This window comes from Peromyscus californicus, unplaced genomic scaffold, assembly GCF_007827085.1.
Source record: "Peromyscus californicus insignis strain IS unplaced genomic scaffold, ASM782708v3 Scaffold_13__1_contigs__length_99412109, whole genome shotgun sequence".
Lineage (NCBI taxonomy): Eukaryota > Metazoa > Chordata > Mammalia > Rodentia > Cricetidae > Peromyscus > Peromyscus californicus.
In genome coordinates this window covers 66638227-66656033 of record NW_026294424.1, presented here as the reverse complement: position 1 = coordinate 66656033, position 17807 = coordinate 66638227, and the positions used below count along the sequence as shown (strand labels likewise).

The following is a 17807-nucleotide window of genomic DNA, read 5'->3' as shown; positions in this document are numbered from 1 at the left end:
TTTTGTAGGGACATACCTCAAGCCATAACCCTGCCAGTCCTATGTAAAAGCGGTGCCTGGTCCTGGGACACTTTATCTCTCTAATGGCCTCCCTCCTCTCTTTACCTGTCTTTATTCCTTCATTATATACCGTTTCCTATGTATCAGGGACTCTACTGTGCGTAGAAAATAGAGACTCCGGCAAGCTAGGAAAGGTTCCGTAGGATTCTCCAGCTTATTTCTGGCATGCAAACAGAGAATAAACTTGGATGTAGCATATGTAGGATGTCATGTTATGGCAGGCACTGTGAAGAACTTGCGTGGGTGCCCCGAAGGGAAGAGCGGCTAAGGGTAGGAGAGTTGAACTCTTAAATAGAGTATGATTATGTAAGTACCATCTTGAGCGTGTTGGGGACAACTGAGCACACGCTAAGGGCGTAAGGAAGAAAGACGTGCTCTGTCTGGGGAAGGAGCATCTCAGACACCCCTTATGGGTGTCCCGAGACTGTTTAGGGACAGCCGGGAAGATGCTGTGGCTTGCCCCGTCACCCAGGGGCAAAGCTGTAGGAGCCAAGGCTGCGATGGTGAAGTAGGAGGTTTGTTGAGTGAATGAGCTGGGTTTAGCTCAGAGCTCACTTCCTGATAGAGTTCATCCGAACGGCCCCTCCACGTCCTCCCAGGAGCACAGATGGCTTGTCGTCCGTGCACCTGCTCTGGTCTCACCTCCTGTCTGCTTATTTTCCTCCTCATCTTGTTCCTGCAGGCCGATAACCAGGTTTCCTTTATTAACATAACATTTGGTACATAAGACGTCTATGTAAATCTCGGTGAATCATTAACTCTCTTCAGTCGAAGCAGAAAGTTCTCATAATGCTGTACAGTTTACGGGTAGTAACCGCTTCTCTCTGTTTGTCTTAACTCTTTCCCTAGGCTGTTAAAAATGAAGTCAATGTCCCCTGTTTGAAAAATTTTGTGGAGATGCTCTATCAGACTACGTTTGAACTGAGCTCCAGGAAGAAGCATTCACTGGTACCCAGAAGTGTTTCAAACCTTCGTGTGCTTTGTAGTAATTGATTTATGATTCCTGTAGAGATCGAAGAGAAGTGTAAAATGTGAAATTGTAAAATACCCAGAGCGTAGGACAGGGCAGACTTTGCACATTTATTTTCCCCTGTTCCACTTTAGATTTTCTATTTTTTATTATTAAAGGAGAAAAAAAGTTGCGAGGCATATAGCAGCACACACCTATAATCCCAGCACTTGCAAGGCCAAGGCAGGAGGGTCTCTGTGACTTCGAGGCCAGCCTGGCCTACATAGTAAGTTTCAGGATAGCCAGGGCTAAATAGAGAAACCCTGTGAGAAAGAGAGGGAGGGTGGGGAAGAGAGAGAGAGAGAGAGTTTATTGAGTAACACTACAAGATTCCCGCAGGCCATGCTGTACCTGGGGTACTGCCTACCAGATGGCCTACTCTTCTTATTTTACTGCCTCTGTGTTTAATGGGTTCTTCAGACTTCCTGCTCAGTGTTTACCTGTCTTGCCAGGTGTTTTAAATTTTATACTATGGCATATGTTGACTATAGTTTTATATTAAACCATAAATTCTTTAATTTTATACTGTAAACCTGTGTTCGAAAGCATCGTGTTTTAAGAACCATTCACCATGTAATTTCATCACTTCCGTTCAGAAGCTGATGGCATTTTTCCCCCCAGTGAACCCAGCCACTTCACGTTACCTTTCTGCAGTTAGGGGAAAGTGTGGCGAATTGGTCAAATATTGACCGTCTACCTTAGAGATGAAATCATCTCGACTATTACCTGTGCCAGACATTGTCCCAAATGCTTTGTGTTCTTTGGCATTCTTTAAGCCTCGCGTCTCAGGAGGACGTTGGTGATTATCACCTCTCACTTTCCACGTTTGCAAAATAAGCCACTGTCGTCATGTGCTCGGCCAGAGTCAGCTGAAACTCCAATGCCAGTGTGACCCTTGGTCTCTTCAGAGCACAGCAGTGGGGAAGGGATGGGACGCTCCGGGGACAAGAAGGAATTTGTCCTAACTTGGGAGATGCTGCTTTAAGTAATTGGTTTCATGAAATGGGACATTTCTCATTTCTTGTCTATGAAATGACGTTTTGTATTGAAAATGGGGAAGCGGCATAGAAGGTCTTTAATTTTTTTTTTTCTTTAAGAGCATAAATGAAGCCGTCATTCATGAGTCCTACAGCCTGCTGTGAAGATGTTAATTCTCTCTTCCCTGTCTCTCACAGGCTTTGTACCCACTAATTACCTGTCTTCTGTGTGTCAGTCAGAAACAGTTTTTTTTAAATAACTGGCATATTTTCCTACAAAACTGTTTGTCACATTTAAAGGTAAGACACTGTTACACCTCTGCCCTGTGGACACTGCCTGTGCTGTGTCCATCTCTGTGTATCCTCTGAACAGTAAATTCCATTACCCTTGCTGCATCTGAATAATATATTTGTGATAGTCTTTTGTGGGCTGTACTGCTGTGGGAAATCATGTATAGAAATTAATAAATCCTTTGCTTGATTTGTTTGTATTAATACAGAACTGTGTATTCTCAAGGATCATTACATCATCGTAGATGTAGTGATAATTACCTACAAATATAATTATCAAGAATTATGAATGAACTATTATTTAATCTCACAAAACCCTCCACATGCTTACGTTGTCTTTTGTTTTAAGAAAGTTCGGTAATGTTGGCTCAAGCCTGAGTAACATGCAAAAACTTTGATAGTAAACTGTCACTAAAAGCCACTTGACAGTAACTGCACAGCCGGATCTGAACACGGGGTACCAGATCCCCAGCATGTAAGCTCCTGAAACGGTTTTGACTTGAACGGAGGGGTACTTGTTACTAATACCGTCTGGCATGTCCACACTTATTCTTTCTCAGTGTTGACAACACAGCTGTGAGAGTCCGTAGAGAGAGCTCTTCTTCCCAGGATGCTCTGCTCGCCTGATCTTCATTTCCTCTTTGGCTAGGAGCACAATTAGTATCTGACAGTAAAGGAGTGACTAGGCTTCATCTCCATGTCATGTGACTACAGAGTTAGATGAGTCTCTTCAAACATTTGCTTACAAGTCAGAGAGGTGTAATCAACATGATAGTTTTCTTCCTGTCCTTAGTCTGAATTTCACTGGATACTGAAAACCCAATGTTTTGACGATAGTAAAACCAAGGCCCGACAGGTTAAATGAAGGTCTCGGGCCATGTGAACAACTGGACTCCTTCACCCTTCAAGAATGATCTAGTATCTTTTTCATGATTTTATATATTATCTTCAAAACTGTTTTGACTTCATAGTAGGGTATAGGAAAGATGTAAGTCTTCAAAAAAAAATTCATGACTCCTTTTCCTGTTACACATACATTCATTTAGATTCTTAGACAAGAATTGAGATTCCCTCTTTGTTTATCAAACTCTCCAAGACTAGATCAAGTTGATCAAAGTCTTTATGCCTCGCAACCAGGAAGAAACACTGTCAGTTACTTACATGGTAATTGGTCTGTCCTTATTTTGATCATTCACACGGATGTAGGCACTAACGGGGAATGTGCCATTTTCTGACTCGGTTTTATTTCTTCTGAAAGGGTTTTAAGATGTGCATTTAATGTTTCTGGGAGAGTGCTCTGTTCCATGACAGTTCATGCCTTTCTGTTGCTTTGTTGAAGTTCCTTTGTATCTTCGTTTCCACCTAACATACTTACAACACTTTCACAGCACCTTAACTCCTCCCCCATTATTTTCTTTTTCTTTTTCTTTTTTTTTGTCTTGAGGCTTTCATTTAAAATGCTGTTTTCTTGGAACCCTTACCTCCTGTTTAATATTTCTGGCATATTGTCCATTTACGTGAATGGCTGCATCAATCTGCCAGACTAAAGGCGATAAGAGCCACTTAGCATAGCATGAATATTTGGATTACAGTTGGCTTGGCCATTAACCCTTAACTTACATTAAGGCTCTATTCAGCAGAAATTGTGTGACTTGGCCCCTGCTCGTTAAGCTTCCGATAATGTGGCTGCTGTGCTTAGCTGTGGGAGGAGTTTTCTAAGAAATGTCATGCCAGTTATGTGCCGTAATAAGTTATATTTTATTTCTATTATTTACTGGAAAATTAAATCAAAGGCCTTTTCTGATCAATTATGTGATTCAAGTAATCTCTTGATTAAAAAAAAAAAAAAATCCACCTAAAATTTTTTCATCTGATTGCCACCACCCCTAAGGGTTCATTTTTCTAATATTTCCTGGATGCTAGGTAGATTGCGTCTTGTCGTTTTCACTATAGCTGAGGCAGAGAGAGAGGCTAAGTGGCCTGTGCGTAAGTAGCCAGTTCTGACAGAGATGGTTTAGATCCCAGCAAAGCTTTAGAATGCTTGCCCCTTCGGGTCTGCCATATCATCCTCGAATGTGCTGAAAGGAATGCTAAGGGTTGTAAGGAAGCATTTTGGCTGTACTTCTGGGATATTAAGAGACATTATGCTCCAGCGTCATAAGTATAGTGAATTTTCCAGGCACTTAGAGCTATTATACAGCTTTAAAAAGAAGGAATAACTGTGCCAGGCTGAGGAGACGGCTCAGGCCCAAGTGTTGCCTAATCCAAGAGTTAGGATTCTCAGCACCAATAGAGATGTTGAGTGGGCATTGCAGCTTCCCTCTACTTCAACACTTGGAAGGTAGAGACGGGATTGATCACCAGGACAAACTGGCCACCTCGACTAGACCAGAACAGCAGCTTTAGTTCAATCGAGAGACCCTGCCTGTCGGTTGGATAATACGGAAAGTGATGGAGGAAGACTCTAGAAGTCAGCCGCAAGCCTGTGCACACACACATTCAGGCTCACACACACACGCACCCTCAACAGGCAAACGGTCGTCTCCTGCACAGAGACATGCGCAAAGAGCCTTTTTCAAGTTAGCGTGCCCAGTTTTTAATTTGCTGGTCACAATAAATGGGCTCCATCGCCATATGCTGCTCATGTGTGAAAGATAGCACCTCATTCCCAGTGAACAATTAATGTTAAAATTTTTGTCTCTTAACAAGAACATAGTAAATTTCCATTCCGTTATTTTTAATCAATTTAGGTTCAGTTGGTTTATGAATACCAATTTTAAAGTTTCTGAAGAATTACCTAGAGACAAAGGGAAACAGCAAGCACAGGGATTTGCCCCTAATAATCTCTATGTGGTTTCTTTCATTTGAACTTAACCAGTTGGCCACTGGGAGAAAAATTAGGTAATGAGACAGTTTAGTTTTCTCCCAGCTCAGAGTGTCATAGGCATGCTCCAGGATACCCACAGTTTGGGATGTTTTGGTTTTTTTTGTTTTGTTTTGTTTTCCTTTTCTTAGCGTTTCTGGCCACTGCCTTGAAAATGTCAGATTTCTTCTAAATAGAGACCTTGGTGAGGAGCTGTCGTTGTTTTGTGCTTATGTTCATCTAACATGCATGTGCGGCATCTCATGTTTGTGTTTGCTGTCCCACGTTGCTTTATTTAGATGCCATCTAACAACAGTATCAGAAAACAAATAGAAACCCTGCAGGTGAGTGGTGGTGACGTCACCAAGGGAAGTATCGCTTTTTTTCCTTTACGAGCGGCGGCGTTTGTTCTGTCCCTTGGCCCCCCTGGCTGCATTGCATGTCTCCAGTATGTGCACCCCAGCCTGCTTTGACTGTGCCTGGAAGAGCAGCCCGCAGAGGGCGCCCCCTCCCGAAGATCGGCTGTTACTGCAGCCCCCAAGAAGATGTAGAGATGACGGATGGGGTGACGGTGGAGACCTGACTCAGTTTACAGGTTTTACGGCCGTGTTTAGTTTACAAACAGTTTAGTTTACCCAACTGTTCTAAATGAAGATGTTAAAAAAAAAAAACATATTCCAACGAAATTAAGGAGATAATAGCTTGGGTTTTCCATATGGTTTTAGTGGATGGGCTTTTAAACTGCTATCCTCTTGGTTTAGGTTTTCTAACAAAGCAATTTTTTTTTAAGTTCACCTTAGAAGGAAAAGGAATACACACGGTAAAGTGGTTGCTATAGAGATCATAGTTGACTGATGTGCCAAAACTATGTAGAACATTAAAGTCCTGATACTTTTATGTAACAGTGTGAATAATTTGATTTATAAGAATTTTACCTAGAGAATTATACATCTTCGTTTAAGGCCTAGATCAATTTAGGATATTTTTAATATTCCAGCATAATACAGCAAAATTAATGAATTAATTCCTTTCTATCTCCCTCCCTCCTCTCTTTCTTTCCACTCCTCCCAGCATTGTGATTTGCTGTTGTGATTTATATGGTGCTCTACATTCTGTGGGTTTCCACAGATGTACGCTTTTACGTAGCCATCATCATGGAGTCCTTCAGAGGGTTTTCAGGACTGAATTGTCCTCTCTGCTGTCTCTCTTCCTCTATCTTAGTTTCTTGCTAACATCATATGGTGAAATCTAATATTTCAGATTTAAAGGGTAGAAAGGAAAGTTGTGTTTTATTGAAGATGTTATTACAAAAATTTGTTTATTAGGTTAGTAGTATTCATGAATTACTTGTAACTTTGGTTACTTTAGTAGCAAACAGAAAGCTACCCCAGGGGGATTATTTGAAGTTCGGGATTACAATGGATCCTGCCATGGAGCAAGGGATTGGTATTGAGAGTATTTGGATTTTTCCAGTCTTGAGTCTATCAGATTTTTATGTAGATGTATGCAAAACCTCTTATGATCTCTAGTGGATAAGTCTATTACAAAACATCCTCTATCTTTTTGGCATTTCTTTTAATTATTTGTAGTAGATGTCTGTTATTATAAACCTTAAAACTGAATAGAACTGTTGAAGTAAATGAAATATTTTTAACAATTCTTGCTGGACATGGTACTACACACCTTTAATCCTAGTACTTGGAAGACAGACAAATAGATCTCTGGTCTACATTGCTAGTTTGAGGCCAGCCAGGCAGGGCTATGTAGTGAGACTCTGTCTTAAAGAGTCTCTTTGTTAGTTGCCATATGTAATTGCGTAACAATATAGAAGTCTTCTGGAACAAATATTTAAAAATACAGATTTTTTTTTTAGTTGTCAATCAACAGATATATAAAAGTGTTTCCTGTTATATTTGCAGCAGCTAGAGTGAAGAGAAAATTCATTTTCTCATTGTAAATCAGAAGGTAATTTAAATAACGTCTGATTCTACATAAAATTTAGGACTAGTTTGCCTAACGCCGCGTGGACACTTGGTGTGCGGCAGGTACTGTTCCCAGAGCTCTGTAGGCTGCGACCTTCTTGACCTGTGAGGTAAAGCCTGTCTTCCCTCCAGTCAAAGATGAGGAAGGACATCACAGCACAGAAGAAGTGATGGAAGAACATCCAGGGCTTGGGTTCAGAGTCAGGTTCCCGGGTCTCTGGTCTAACTTCCTCCCCAAAATGTGCTCACTAATATTTGGTATCATTTCACAAATTCAACTGACTAATACTATTTGGTGTTTCCAACTTGATCTATCCATACGGGGTCCAAATGAATTAAAGATGAGCGGTCCTTTGATTGTGCCAGTATTGTGGTACGAACTATTTAATCAAGTAGTTCGATGATATGTCTATTATTGTGAATTTTTCAGAAATGTTGATAGGATTCTAATATTTCTTCTTATTTTAGAGTGTAATGAAGGGTTTGGGTGCCTTATTGATGGTCACTTTTGAGCCGTCTATACTTAGCACAACTAAATACAGATTGACATATTTAAACTTCTTAGGCTGGCCAGGGCAGGGAGGGTGGGGGCTTTGAGTCGCTGTCAGAGAATGTGTGTGATCCTAAATGTTTGCCAATGTTTTTAATAAGTTTACTCTTGTTTTCTTTTGTTTTTAAACAGAATAAAGACCCTAAAATGTCTCGAGTCGCGCTGGAGTCCTTGTATAGACTGTTGTGGGTTTATGTAATTAGAATAAAATGTGAGAGCAATACTGTAACTCAAAGGTGAGTGCTGTGTCTTAAAGTGCATTTAAAATAAAGCCTTGGCAGGTAGGGTATGGCTAAGAGACAAGCATGTGCTTAGCGTGTGCGGGCCTCCCAGCTCTATCCTCAGTTCTCAGAGAAACAAGTTACCATCATACCAGTGGAATTGTACCAAAGCATTGCGGAGAGGCATCTGAATTCCCTCGGCCTGAGGAGCAGGAGGAATTCTTCACTGTGTGGCTGCATTGTTCTGGTCTCTTGGTCACTAAGTCGTCTTTTCTGCCAACAGTCGTCTGATGAGCATAGTGTCCGCACTTTTCCCAAAAGGCTCCCGCAGCGTGGTCCCCCGTGACACCCCTCTCAACATATTTGTGAAGATCATCCAGTTCATTGCTCAGGTGGGTGCTCCGCCTCATTGGCCCTTTTGGACAGACTGGCAGGGACAACCGTTTTAATAAATGGAGCCTTCTATCTTCCTATTTGGAGGCATGTTTTCAAAACTATTAATACCGTTCAAGAGTGAAAAGTTAGTATGTTTAGAAAGTTTTAAAAAAAAAAATACAGGACGCTGATGATGATTCTGCGTGTGACAGAGGATGGAAGGAACCACATAGGTAGACACACATTTAATTGAGGGAGGGTTGAGAAAGTATGTGACAGTTCTAATGAAGTGCCCCAGTAATCTTGGTTTGTATGTGTGTTGTGTGTACATGCATGTGCCCTCGTGTGTGCCTGAAAACCAGGCACTGATCGACACCAAGGGTCTTGTATTGCTCTCCACTTCTGTTTTTGCAACTTTGTGTGTGTGTGTGTGTGTGTAGTATGACACGTCATGGCAACAAGCACATGTCTTAGTTAGGGCTTCTGTTGCTGGGATAAAACACCACTGACCCAAATCAGCGTGGAGAAGAAAGGCTTTCTTTCAGCTTACAATTCTCAGGGCCTAGTCCATTGCCAATGGAAGGCAGAGCAGGAACTCAGGGTAGCAGCCTGGAGGCATGAACTGATGGAGAAGACGAGGAGTGCTTACTGATTTGTTCAGCCGGCTTTCTTACAGCACCCGGGGATCCCTGCCCAGAGGTGGTACCACTCCTAGTGAGTTGGACGCTCCCACATCACTCGTCAGTCAAGAACACGCGCCCCAGGCTTGCCCACAGACTAGCCTGACGTGGGCATTTTCTCAACAACGGTTTCCTCTTCTAGAATGACTCTAGCTCGTGTCAAAGGTGACATAAAGCTGACCATTACAACGCGTTCACTTAGTAAGCCTTCTCACTGACTTTCACCACTTACCTTTTGAGGCTGAGTCTCCATTGAACCTGAAACCACCTGACTGGCTAAGCTGGTTAGCCAGTGAGCCCATGGGGCCTTCCTGTCTGCCCTGCAGCATTAGGGTTATAGGAAGATGCAAACGGCATAGCAGTTTTTTATGTGGGTGCTGAGGATCTGAGCTCAAGGCCTCACCCTTGTGCAGTAAGTCCACCGGCCATCCCCAGGGCTCACAGTCTAGATTTGTAAGCACATATGCTAGAAACTACTGTAGGTAAATCAAAGGGATCTTTTAAAGACTAGAGAGAGCTCACCAAATCACCTCCAGGACGGGACAAATCAATTCTCATCTGGGCAGGGGAGAGTGTCAGGCTGTAAGGGAGCTGCCGCTTCCATCAGAACTGAAGAGCTGTGAGATTGGAGCCCGCCTCTCTGAGGATGCTTGAGGACCATACTGTTTCTGCTGTGGCTCCGCAGCTCAAATGTGGAGGCCTTTCTCCCTCGTGTGAGAGGTGGCAACTTCCTCCTCTCAACCCCCTTTCTCCTGTGTCTACTGCTTCATAAGGCTTATGTCCCTCGGAGAGTTCCTGGGAAACGTAACTTCAGCTTCCTAGCCTCTGCAGAGTAGAAAGTTTATTAGCGGGATATTAAAAGGATTTTGTGTGAGCCAGGCCAAGGTCTCAGTCATGTCTCCCTTTGGAACATCAGTCCTGTGAAATAAGTCTGTGTTCCCTCCCAACTCAGGGAAATGCTTTTTATTTCTTGTGATGAAGCCAGACAGTTTGGTTGATCCATAATCAGTTTTTTTTAAGCTTTATTTATTTATGTATATGAGTGCTGTATTTGCATGTATGCCTGCATGACAGAAGAGGGCATCGGATCCCATTACAGATGGTTGTGAGCTACCACGTGGGTGCTGGGAATTGAACTCAGGACCTCTGGAAGAGTAGCCCGTGCTCTTAACCACTGAGCCATCTCTCCAGCCCCATCAAATTATTTTATTACAATGGTGGGGGCAGGGGAAAGGAACATTTAGCTAAAGGGAATGCATGTCTATGATCAGAGCCTAGAAGAAACGATAATTTACTGAGTATAACAATGAGGAAGATTGACAAAGCAAGTTTTGGACCTGTGTTCAGAAAGCAGTGCTGTTAAATTGCACAGGCCACCCTTTCTTATTTCTGGAACTGTACCTGTGTACCTGTACCCTCAGGAGAGTGGCCTTCCCACAGTAGTCGGCTAGCCCTGTGCCTCAGGTGCTGACGCGTCTTTGCTATTTTTTTTTTCCATTGAGATCCTTTGCTGGGGTCCTGTTCTTCCTGTCCTCACTGCTCTCTAGGCACTTCTGTTTTTGTTAATTCCTATATATGTGTCTTGTGTTCATTTGGATTTATAAACTTTCTAAGGGCAAAAATCTATATATATATATATCTATATATCTATATCTATATCTATATAGATATATATATATATACATATATATCTCAGATAACTTCTGTTACATTCTAGCAAGGTACAATGATATATTAATTAATTTCTTTCCTTAGGAACGTTTGGATTTTGCAATGAAAGAAATAATATTTGATCTTCTCAGTGTTGGAAAATCTACCAAGACTTTCACCATTAATCCAGAGGTAAAAATAAGAATTGCTTTGTAGCAACAATGAGGTTCTCATACTGGGAACGGAAGTATTAGTCCTCCTGGGGTTGTGTGTGGCCCGTGACGATCATCAGTCTGCTTTGGGGGGCAGCGATGGGACCTTTTCAAGTTGTGAGAACCACTTTAATGAAAACTAGATAAAAGAATCCATTAACCCACTTGCTGAAATGCATGTGATCAGTGATGCACCGAGGAAATGCCCAGAGTAACTCCACCACATGATGGAACTTTCTGCTTCCTTCGGGGTTTCTGTGAGTCTATAACTGTGGTTATAGACTCTGATGTGTGAGGTAACGGAATGCATCAGTACTTTGTCATATCTAAAAAAACGAGTGACACTTTAAAGCTCTATCTTATTTGCATAGTAAACATGAATGAACACTGTACTTTGTTCTCGGCTCTGGCGTGCTGCGTTGCCGCCCGCTGGGATGCCTGTCCCTGCCGTATTAATCCCTGGTGCAGGTCACAGAGAGTGACATGTGGGCTGAGACAGTAGGGTGCAGATGGAGGGAGGCAGCACACTTCCTGAACGAAGAAACGTAGAGAAGCAGTCAGGTCCGGGAGAAAGATGAGGCGTGTCTAACTTGGCATGTTGGGACATCTAAGACGTCAGGCAGATCTTAAGGAATGCATTCAGAGGGGGTGGCTAGGTACAAGTTTTTGGCCATCTGAAATGGGCAGTAATCGACGCTGTGTAAATCTGTGCTTTCTGTGGGAGAGACTACAGATGACAGGGGGCAACTCAGGAGGAGCCTAGAATGTGAGGAGAGGTGACCCAGCCAGCAGGAACAGAGAAGTGGCCAGAAGAGGCAGTAATTTGGGAAAGAGTGCTTGATGCTGCCCTGTGCTGTAGAAAGTGAAAGAAGATTCATATTGCCCCTGTCAAAGGAGAGATGCTTCAGAGAAGTGTTGTGAGGGATGTTTATCCCATTAAGAGATTTGAGACACATGCTCTGCTTCAGAGTGAAGGGGCATGGATGTATTTTCAATTGGAAGAGAAATACTGAGGATGAAAGAAAGAGAAGGGGTGGATGGGAGAGCCCATTGTCTTAGTCACTGTTCTATTGCTGTGAAGAGACACCATGACCAAGGCAACGATTATAAGGAAAACATTTAACTGGGGGCTTGCTTACTGCTTCAGAGATTTAATCCATTCTCTTCATGGCAGGGAGCTTGGAGCAGTAGCTGAGAGGTACATCCTGATTCTGAGGCAGAGGGAAAGGCTCCAGGCATGGCCCTTTGAGACCTCAAAAGCCCACCCCCAGTGACACACTTCCTCCAACAAGGCTTCACCTCCTAATCCTTCTAATCCTTTCAAATAGTGTGCCACTCCCTGGTGACTAGGCTTCAAATATATAAGCCTATGGGGGGCCATTTTCATTCAGACCTCCACATTCATGGAATTCCACCAAGTACAGGAAGCTATCACCCCCTGCACCGTAAGAAGACCAAAGAGGGTGTGCCTCTTAGTAGATTGATGGGATTTGTGGAAAGAGGTGGTTGATATGGTTTCCTCCTGTGAAGAAGAAAAGCGGTCTTAAGAGAGGGGAGGGAGACTGAAAGGAGTCATGGAAGTTGAGAAAGCGCAGACAGGTTTCGAATGAGCCTTGCAGACAAGGAGAGCCAGTTGACCCCAGAAGGGCCCGGGTCCTGTCTGGGAATTAGCAACCACAGCAGACTCTGCTGCCTGGGCTGGTTCACAGTGTCGGGCAGAAAGACTAGATTGCTCTGTCCTTCTCTCTCCCAGCCCCCTTGGCCTATAAAGTGCATGGCCCTGACTTCTTCCTCTTGGGTCTGTTTTCTCTGAAGAGGATGAACATCGGCCTCCGTGTCTTCCTCGTCATAGCGGACAGTCTGCAGCAGAAAGATGGCGACCCTCCCATGCCCACCACGGGCGTCATTCTTCCCTCAGGAAACACCCTTCGCGTGAAGAAGATTTTTCTCAATAAAACCTTGACAGACGAAGAGGCAAAAGTCATAGGTGGGTGTTAAGCGGCGTGAGTAAATTGCTTTTGTAATACTGTTCTGTGCAAGTCCGTAGTCTGAAGTGCACCCATTGCCAAGTGTGGATGCCCCAGCAGTGCGGTGATCTGGTGATGACTTGTTGGGAATGTTGTTAGTATTCCTGTCAAGGGTCTTCTTGTTAAATGTGTTTTCTAGCGGGATGCTGTTGACGGTGTTTTGTCCTTCAATCTGAGTTTGAGTTCTCCACATAATTTGTACATGGTATCCTAAAGAGCATGCCATAGTTGGAATGTCTTTTAATGTGGTAGCAGCAAGCTTTCTTCACTGAGAGATGGATAGGTTGTTCTTACACAAAGCAGTCTTGTGTGCCGTTCCACCCAAGTGAGTGTGTGCTTTCTCTCTTAGGAATGTCGGTTTACTATCCTCAAGTAAGAAAAGCATTAGATAGCATTCTCCGACACTTGGACAAAGAGGTTGGGAGACCAATGTGTATGACCAGCGTGCAGATGTCCAACAAGGAGCCTGAAGACATGATTACGTATGTACTAAATGTGTACTCTATTGCGATTTCAGTTTTCACAGAGGAGTTCAGAGAGGTGGCTGGTCCTTGCTTACCTGTTTCTGTACATTTTCTCCTGGACCTCTCACATGTGGCCATTTGCTGTAGTTCATAATACAGAGATTCCTTCCACAAGCTCCATTTTCTTGTTTTATGTGATGCCAAACTAGTGTAGATAATGAAAGTCTGATAATGAAGCCTGCTTTCATATCACATGACTAATCCCCACTTACCACAGAGATGTATAGTATGACTGGCTTAAATCTAACAAATGGTCCTACATACATATTCCTGCTGTAAAAAAAGAAAGAAAAGAAAGGGCCGGGAGTCCTGTAAACCTGGGCTCTTGTATCTCTGTTCTAGGAACCAGGGGATACAGGGGGAGTAATGTGTGGGCAGCTCTTTAGAAACAGCCCCATTTCACATCCCAGCCCCATGCTTATTATTTTTCCTTCATCATTTTTTCCTCTTGATTGTTAGAAACTTCCTTTCTATGGGGTGGTATGTTCTGTGTTCGCTGGCAAGCATCAATATTATCCATAAGGCGGATTTTAGATGTAAATGTAGATTTAGATATCTGCACTGTAGGTCTGGGAATGTCCCCTTGGATAATTTGCCGTCTGGGCTTACATGGCTATCATGTACTGCTGTAATATAGTGTCCTGAGAGTTTTCAAACGTGAGGTGTTTGACTTCCTCTGAGACATCTTCCTCCTTGCCACCACAACCGCTCTTGTATTAACGTCAGCAAGTTTACACCCACTTCCTCCATGGTCTTGTGAGAGTCTCAGGTGACTGCAGTGTCTGTCCCCTGGTCGGCTTGCTCTCCTGTGGCTCCTTTCACATTTCAACATGAATTTCCCATGATCTTTAACTGTAGTCTAACAATAGACTTTCAATGACAAGGAGAGACAAGATGGAAATGATTTATTACTTAGATGTCTCAGAGACCACATAGAATTCCTGGAGGTCATACAGAGTGTGTGTGTGTGCCTAGAAATGACCCAAGGCTGTTGTTGCCTAAACAAATTTCCCATGTGGAGCCTTAATTGGCATGTTTTGAAGAAGCATTCACAAGTTCCAGGTCACACTGTGGCTGAGAGACGGTCACTGTGGAATGTCTGCATGCTGCATTTGGGCACGGGGGTCCAAGGGCCAGACAAGCTGTATTTAGCTGATCCCATAGGGCAGCCTCGCTAGTCCCACATGGCGGTGGTAACACCTGGATTAATTACATCAGTAATTGGTGGTGACCAGACATCATCAGGGGACTCTGAGACATAACCTCATATTTAGAGAAGATTCTGGGACAACATGAGTTTGCTAAGGGTTTTTTTTTCCCCCTCCACTTTCATCTGTGTTGGCCCAGCCTCTCTTAGTTGTCCATTTTAGTAATCATTACATACTGGGGACAAGCCAGCCTCACAGCAGTCCCATACTTGGCCTTGGGTGTGAGCTAGGTAGCAGGTGTACACTGAGGAGTCAACAGCAGTTTTGAAAGGCATGGTGGGCCTGGCCACCCATTCGGGTGCGCATCTGCTATTTGTCCAGGGCCTTACAGACCAGAGAGGCGGCAGCAGCGTTTGTACCATTATTGTTAACGTACAGTGGCCGCACCTTCAACGACATGTAAGGGACTTGCGTTATTTATCTGACTTGTGGTCACTCTAATCCATGTATTTTAAAGCCGCACAAAGCGACAGCTGTGTAAATATCTATAACAGAGACTGACCGGAACTCTTAGAACTTCTTGATTCTTTTCTGCATGGGGATTATTATTTGAGCAACTAGAAACTACTGAGGATGAAGTAACAGTACGAGACTTTCCTTCAAATACAGATCAAGATGAATTAGTGAATAACTCTAAGAAACTGTGCCAGAGGGGGTGAGGATGTAGCTGAGTGGTAGAGCCCCTGCCTAGCATGAATAAGGCAGTGGATTTGGTCTTTAACATCCTCCCCATCATAGACACATAAATAGTAAAATTAAATTATATTAAACATCTGCTGTTCCGGAGGGTCTGGGATTTTAAAACATCAGTGCATTTAAATTGCATAAAATCTAAACATACATACATGTGTGTATCACGAGAGGACAAGAAGAAATGATACGAATACTAACATACGAGAACATCTGATTATAAAACTAATGATTTTAGGCCGGGCGGTGGTGGCGCACGCCTTTAATCCCAGCACTCGGGAGGCAGAGCCAGGTGGATCTTTGTGAGTTCGAGGCCAGCCTGGGCTACCAAGCGAGTCCCAGGAAAGGCGCAAAGCTACACAGAGAAACCCTGTCTCGAAAAAAAAAAAAAAAATTATGATTTTAGATATTTAATAATATCAACACAACTTACATTAGTTACTTGTCTGGTTACTTGTGACAAAATGCCTGACCAGAACAGCTGGAGGAAGGAATGGTTTATTTGAGGCTCCAGGGTTAGAGAGTGGTCCATTGTAGTTGGGAGGTCATGGCAGCGGGAGCTTGGGGCAGCCCGGTCACATGGTGTTCCCAATCCGGGAGCAGAGAGCGGTGTTCATGCTCAACTTGCCTTCTCTTTCCTCTGTAGTCCAGGACCCCAGGCCATGGAATAGTGCCTCCGACGTTCACAATGCGTCTTCCTACCTCAGTTGACCCAGCGTAGGCAATCCCTCAAGGCATGCCCGAAGCTTTCCTCCCACGGGTCCTGTGAAGTTAACAATCCATGTTAACCATCACACAGCTAGTTATAGTTGTAACTAGTATTTATTTTATGTTTGTAGATAGCTAACTTAACTATCAAACTGAATAAAATTTTAAGTATTTGAAATTACGAAGTTGCTATGAATGTCTCCTAATGAATGAGGATAATGATTAGCTGTCATTTCCCTGAGTGTCATTTTCCATCCTTTCACTTATATGTTGGTGGGAACAAGCTGCTGGGTCTGTGTGAGTTTGCATGTGCACCCTCTCTGGACCCATTAGCCTTGGGTCTCACCTTTTGAAACATTTTCACAAAGTGGGTTTTTCTAGCTCATGTGATCTGCTTCTTACTCTGTTTGTTTTGTTTGTAATACATTTTTCAGGGGGGAAAGAAAACCCAAAATCGATTTGTTTAGAACATGCATTGCTGCGATCCCCAGGCTGATTCCTGATGGCATGAGCAGAACCGACCTCATAGAATTGTTAGCAAGGTGAGCGCCATTCCTGTCTTGGTGTGTTCACCACGGAGGCAGCCACAGACACAATGTTGACCCGTCCCATTTCCTCTCTTAATTCTCGTCGTTTATTATCCCCACCCAAATCTTTAACTTCTAACATTCTTCCGTCTCCCTCTAAGCTCTATTTTCCAATCCCCTATCTGGTAGTAGTTCATTGATTTTATATGACAAATATCCCTTACATACGGGCCTCACTGATGTTTACTTCTGTGGGCGTTCCATCAGCATCTGAGGTGGTGACCAAAACCCACTTAATATTTTCTGCTATAGGAGAGCTCCTAAGTTCAAGTATTCTCTTGCTATTAGGCATAATGTAGTTCTCTAAAGTGAATTAGCAGTCACACTTAGATGATGTTTCCTAGCCCAGTTCTAAGTCAAGATGGCAGCCTGGCAAGGCTCTGCTGTGCAGATGCCACTGGGGATCGTGCAGTTAGGGGTCAGCAGGCTTTCTCCACGAAAGACCAGACAGTAAATATTTCAAGACTTTGCAGATCATGCCATAGTCCAGTGGTTCTCAACCTGTGGGTCTTAACTCCTTTGTCAGGGTTGAATGACCCTCTCACAGGGATGGCCTACGACCATCAGAAAACACAGATATTTACATTATGATTCATAACATTAGCCAAATTACAGTTATGAAGTAGCAACGAAAATAAGTTTATGATTGGGGGTCACCACGGCATGAGGAACTGTATTAAAGGGTCACAGCACTAGGAAGGTTGAGGACCTCTGCCACAGTCTGTCTCATGCCTGCGTTCTCACTGTGGCATTACTGAAGCACCCAGACCATATTGCAGGCGTGACCATGACTGGGCATCTGCCTGGAGTTAGCCCAGAACCACAGTTGGCTAGCCACACCCTACTGGGAAACCGAGCAAAGTGACTGTTACCCGCCCGTGAACTCTCAGCTGTGTTGAAGACTGTTTACTGGTTGCTGGGCACTCACCATATTGTGTAAATAGTGACTAGATTTCTACAGCAACCTGTTCCAGCCCTGGGTGGAAACACCTGGCCTCAAGTGTTGGGACTACGGATGGAGTGGTATTTGTGTCCTGTGAGGACTATAAGGAGATGGGGGCATATTTGAAACTGCACCTTTCTGTCACCTCTTTCTCTTCCGATTCAGCCTTTACATTGTTGCTTTGGGGCACTGAGCTGAACCTAAAGTCTTGCGCATGTTAGGCAAGTACTCCATAGCTGCTGAGCTGCAT

The 17807-nt window shown here is 43.5% G+C and overlaps 1 protein-coding gene across 7 annotated transcripts in view; it reads left to right on the top strand.

Annotated features, from left to right (window-relative positions):
* Window positions 1-17807, top strand: part of Fryl (FRY like transcription coactivator) — a 248884-nt gene that overhangs the window by 149034 nt on the left and 82043 nt on the right. For all 7 annotated transcript variants that reach the window (XM_052735117.1, XM_052735116.1, XM_052735114.1 and 4 more), the window contains 8 exons: window positions 910-1008; window positions 2245-2346; window positions 7865-7968; window positions 8237-8345; window positions 10764-10850; window positions 12686-12857; window positions 13247-13379; window positions 16462-16569. In XM_052735117.1, coding sequence (XP_052591077.1) covers window positions 910-1008; window positions 2245-2346; window positions 7865-7968; window positions 8237-8345; window positions 10764-10850; window positions 12686-12857; window positions 13247-13379; window positions 16462-16569 — 914 coding nt within the window. The remainder of the gene's footprint in view (window positions 1-909; window positions 1009-2244; window positions 2347-7864; window positions 7969-8236; window positions 8346-10763; window positions 10851-12685; window positions 12858-13246; window positions 13380-16461; window positions 16570-17807) is intronic.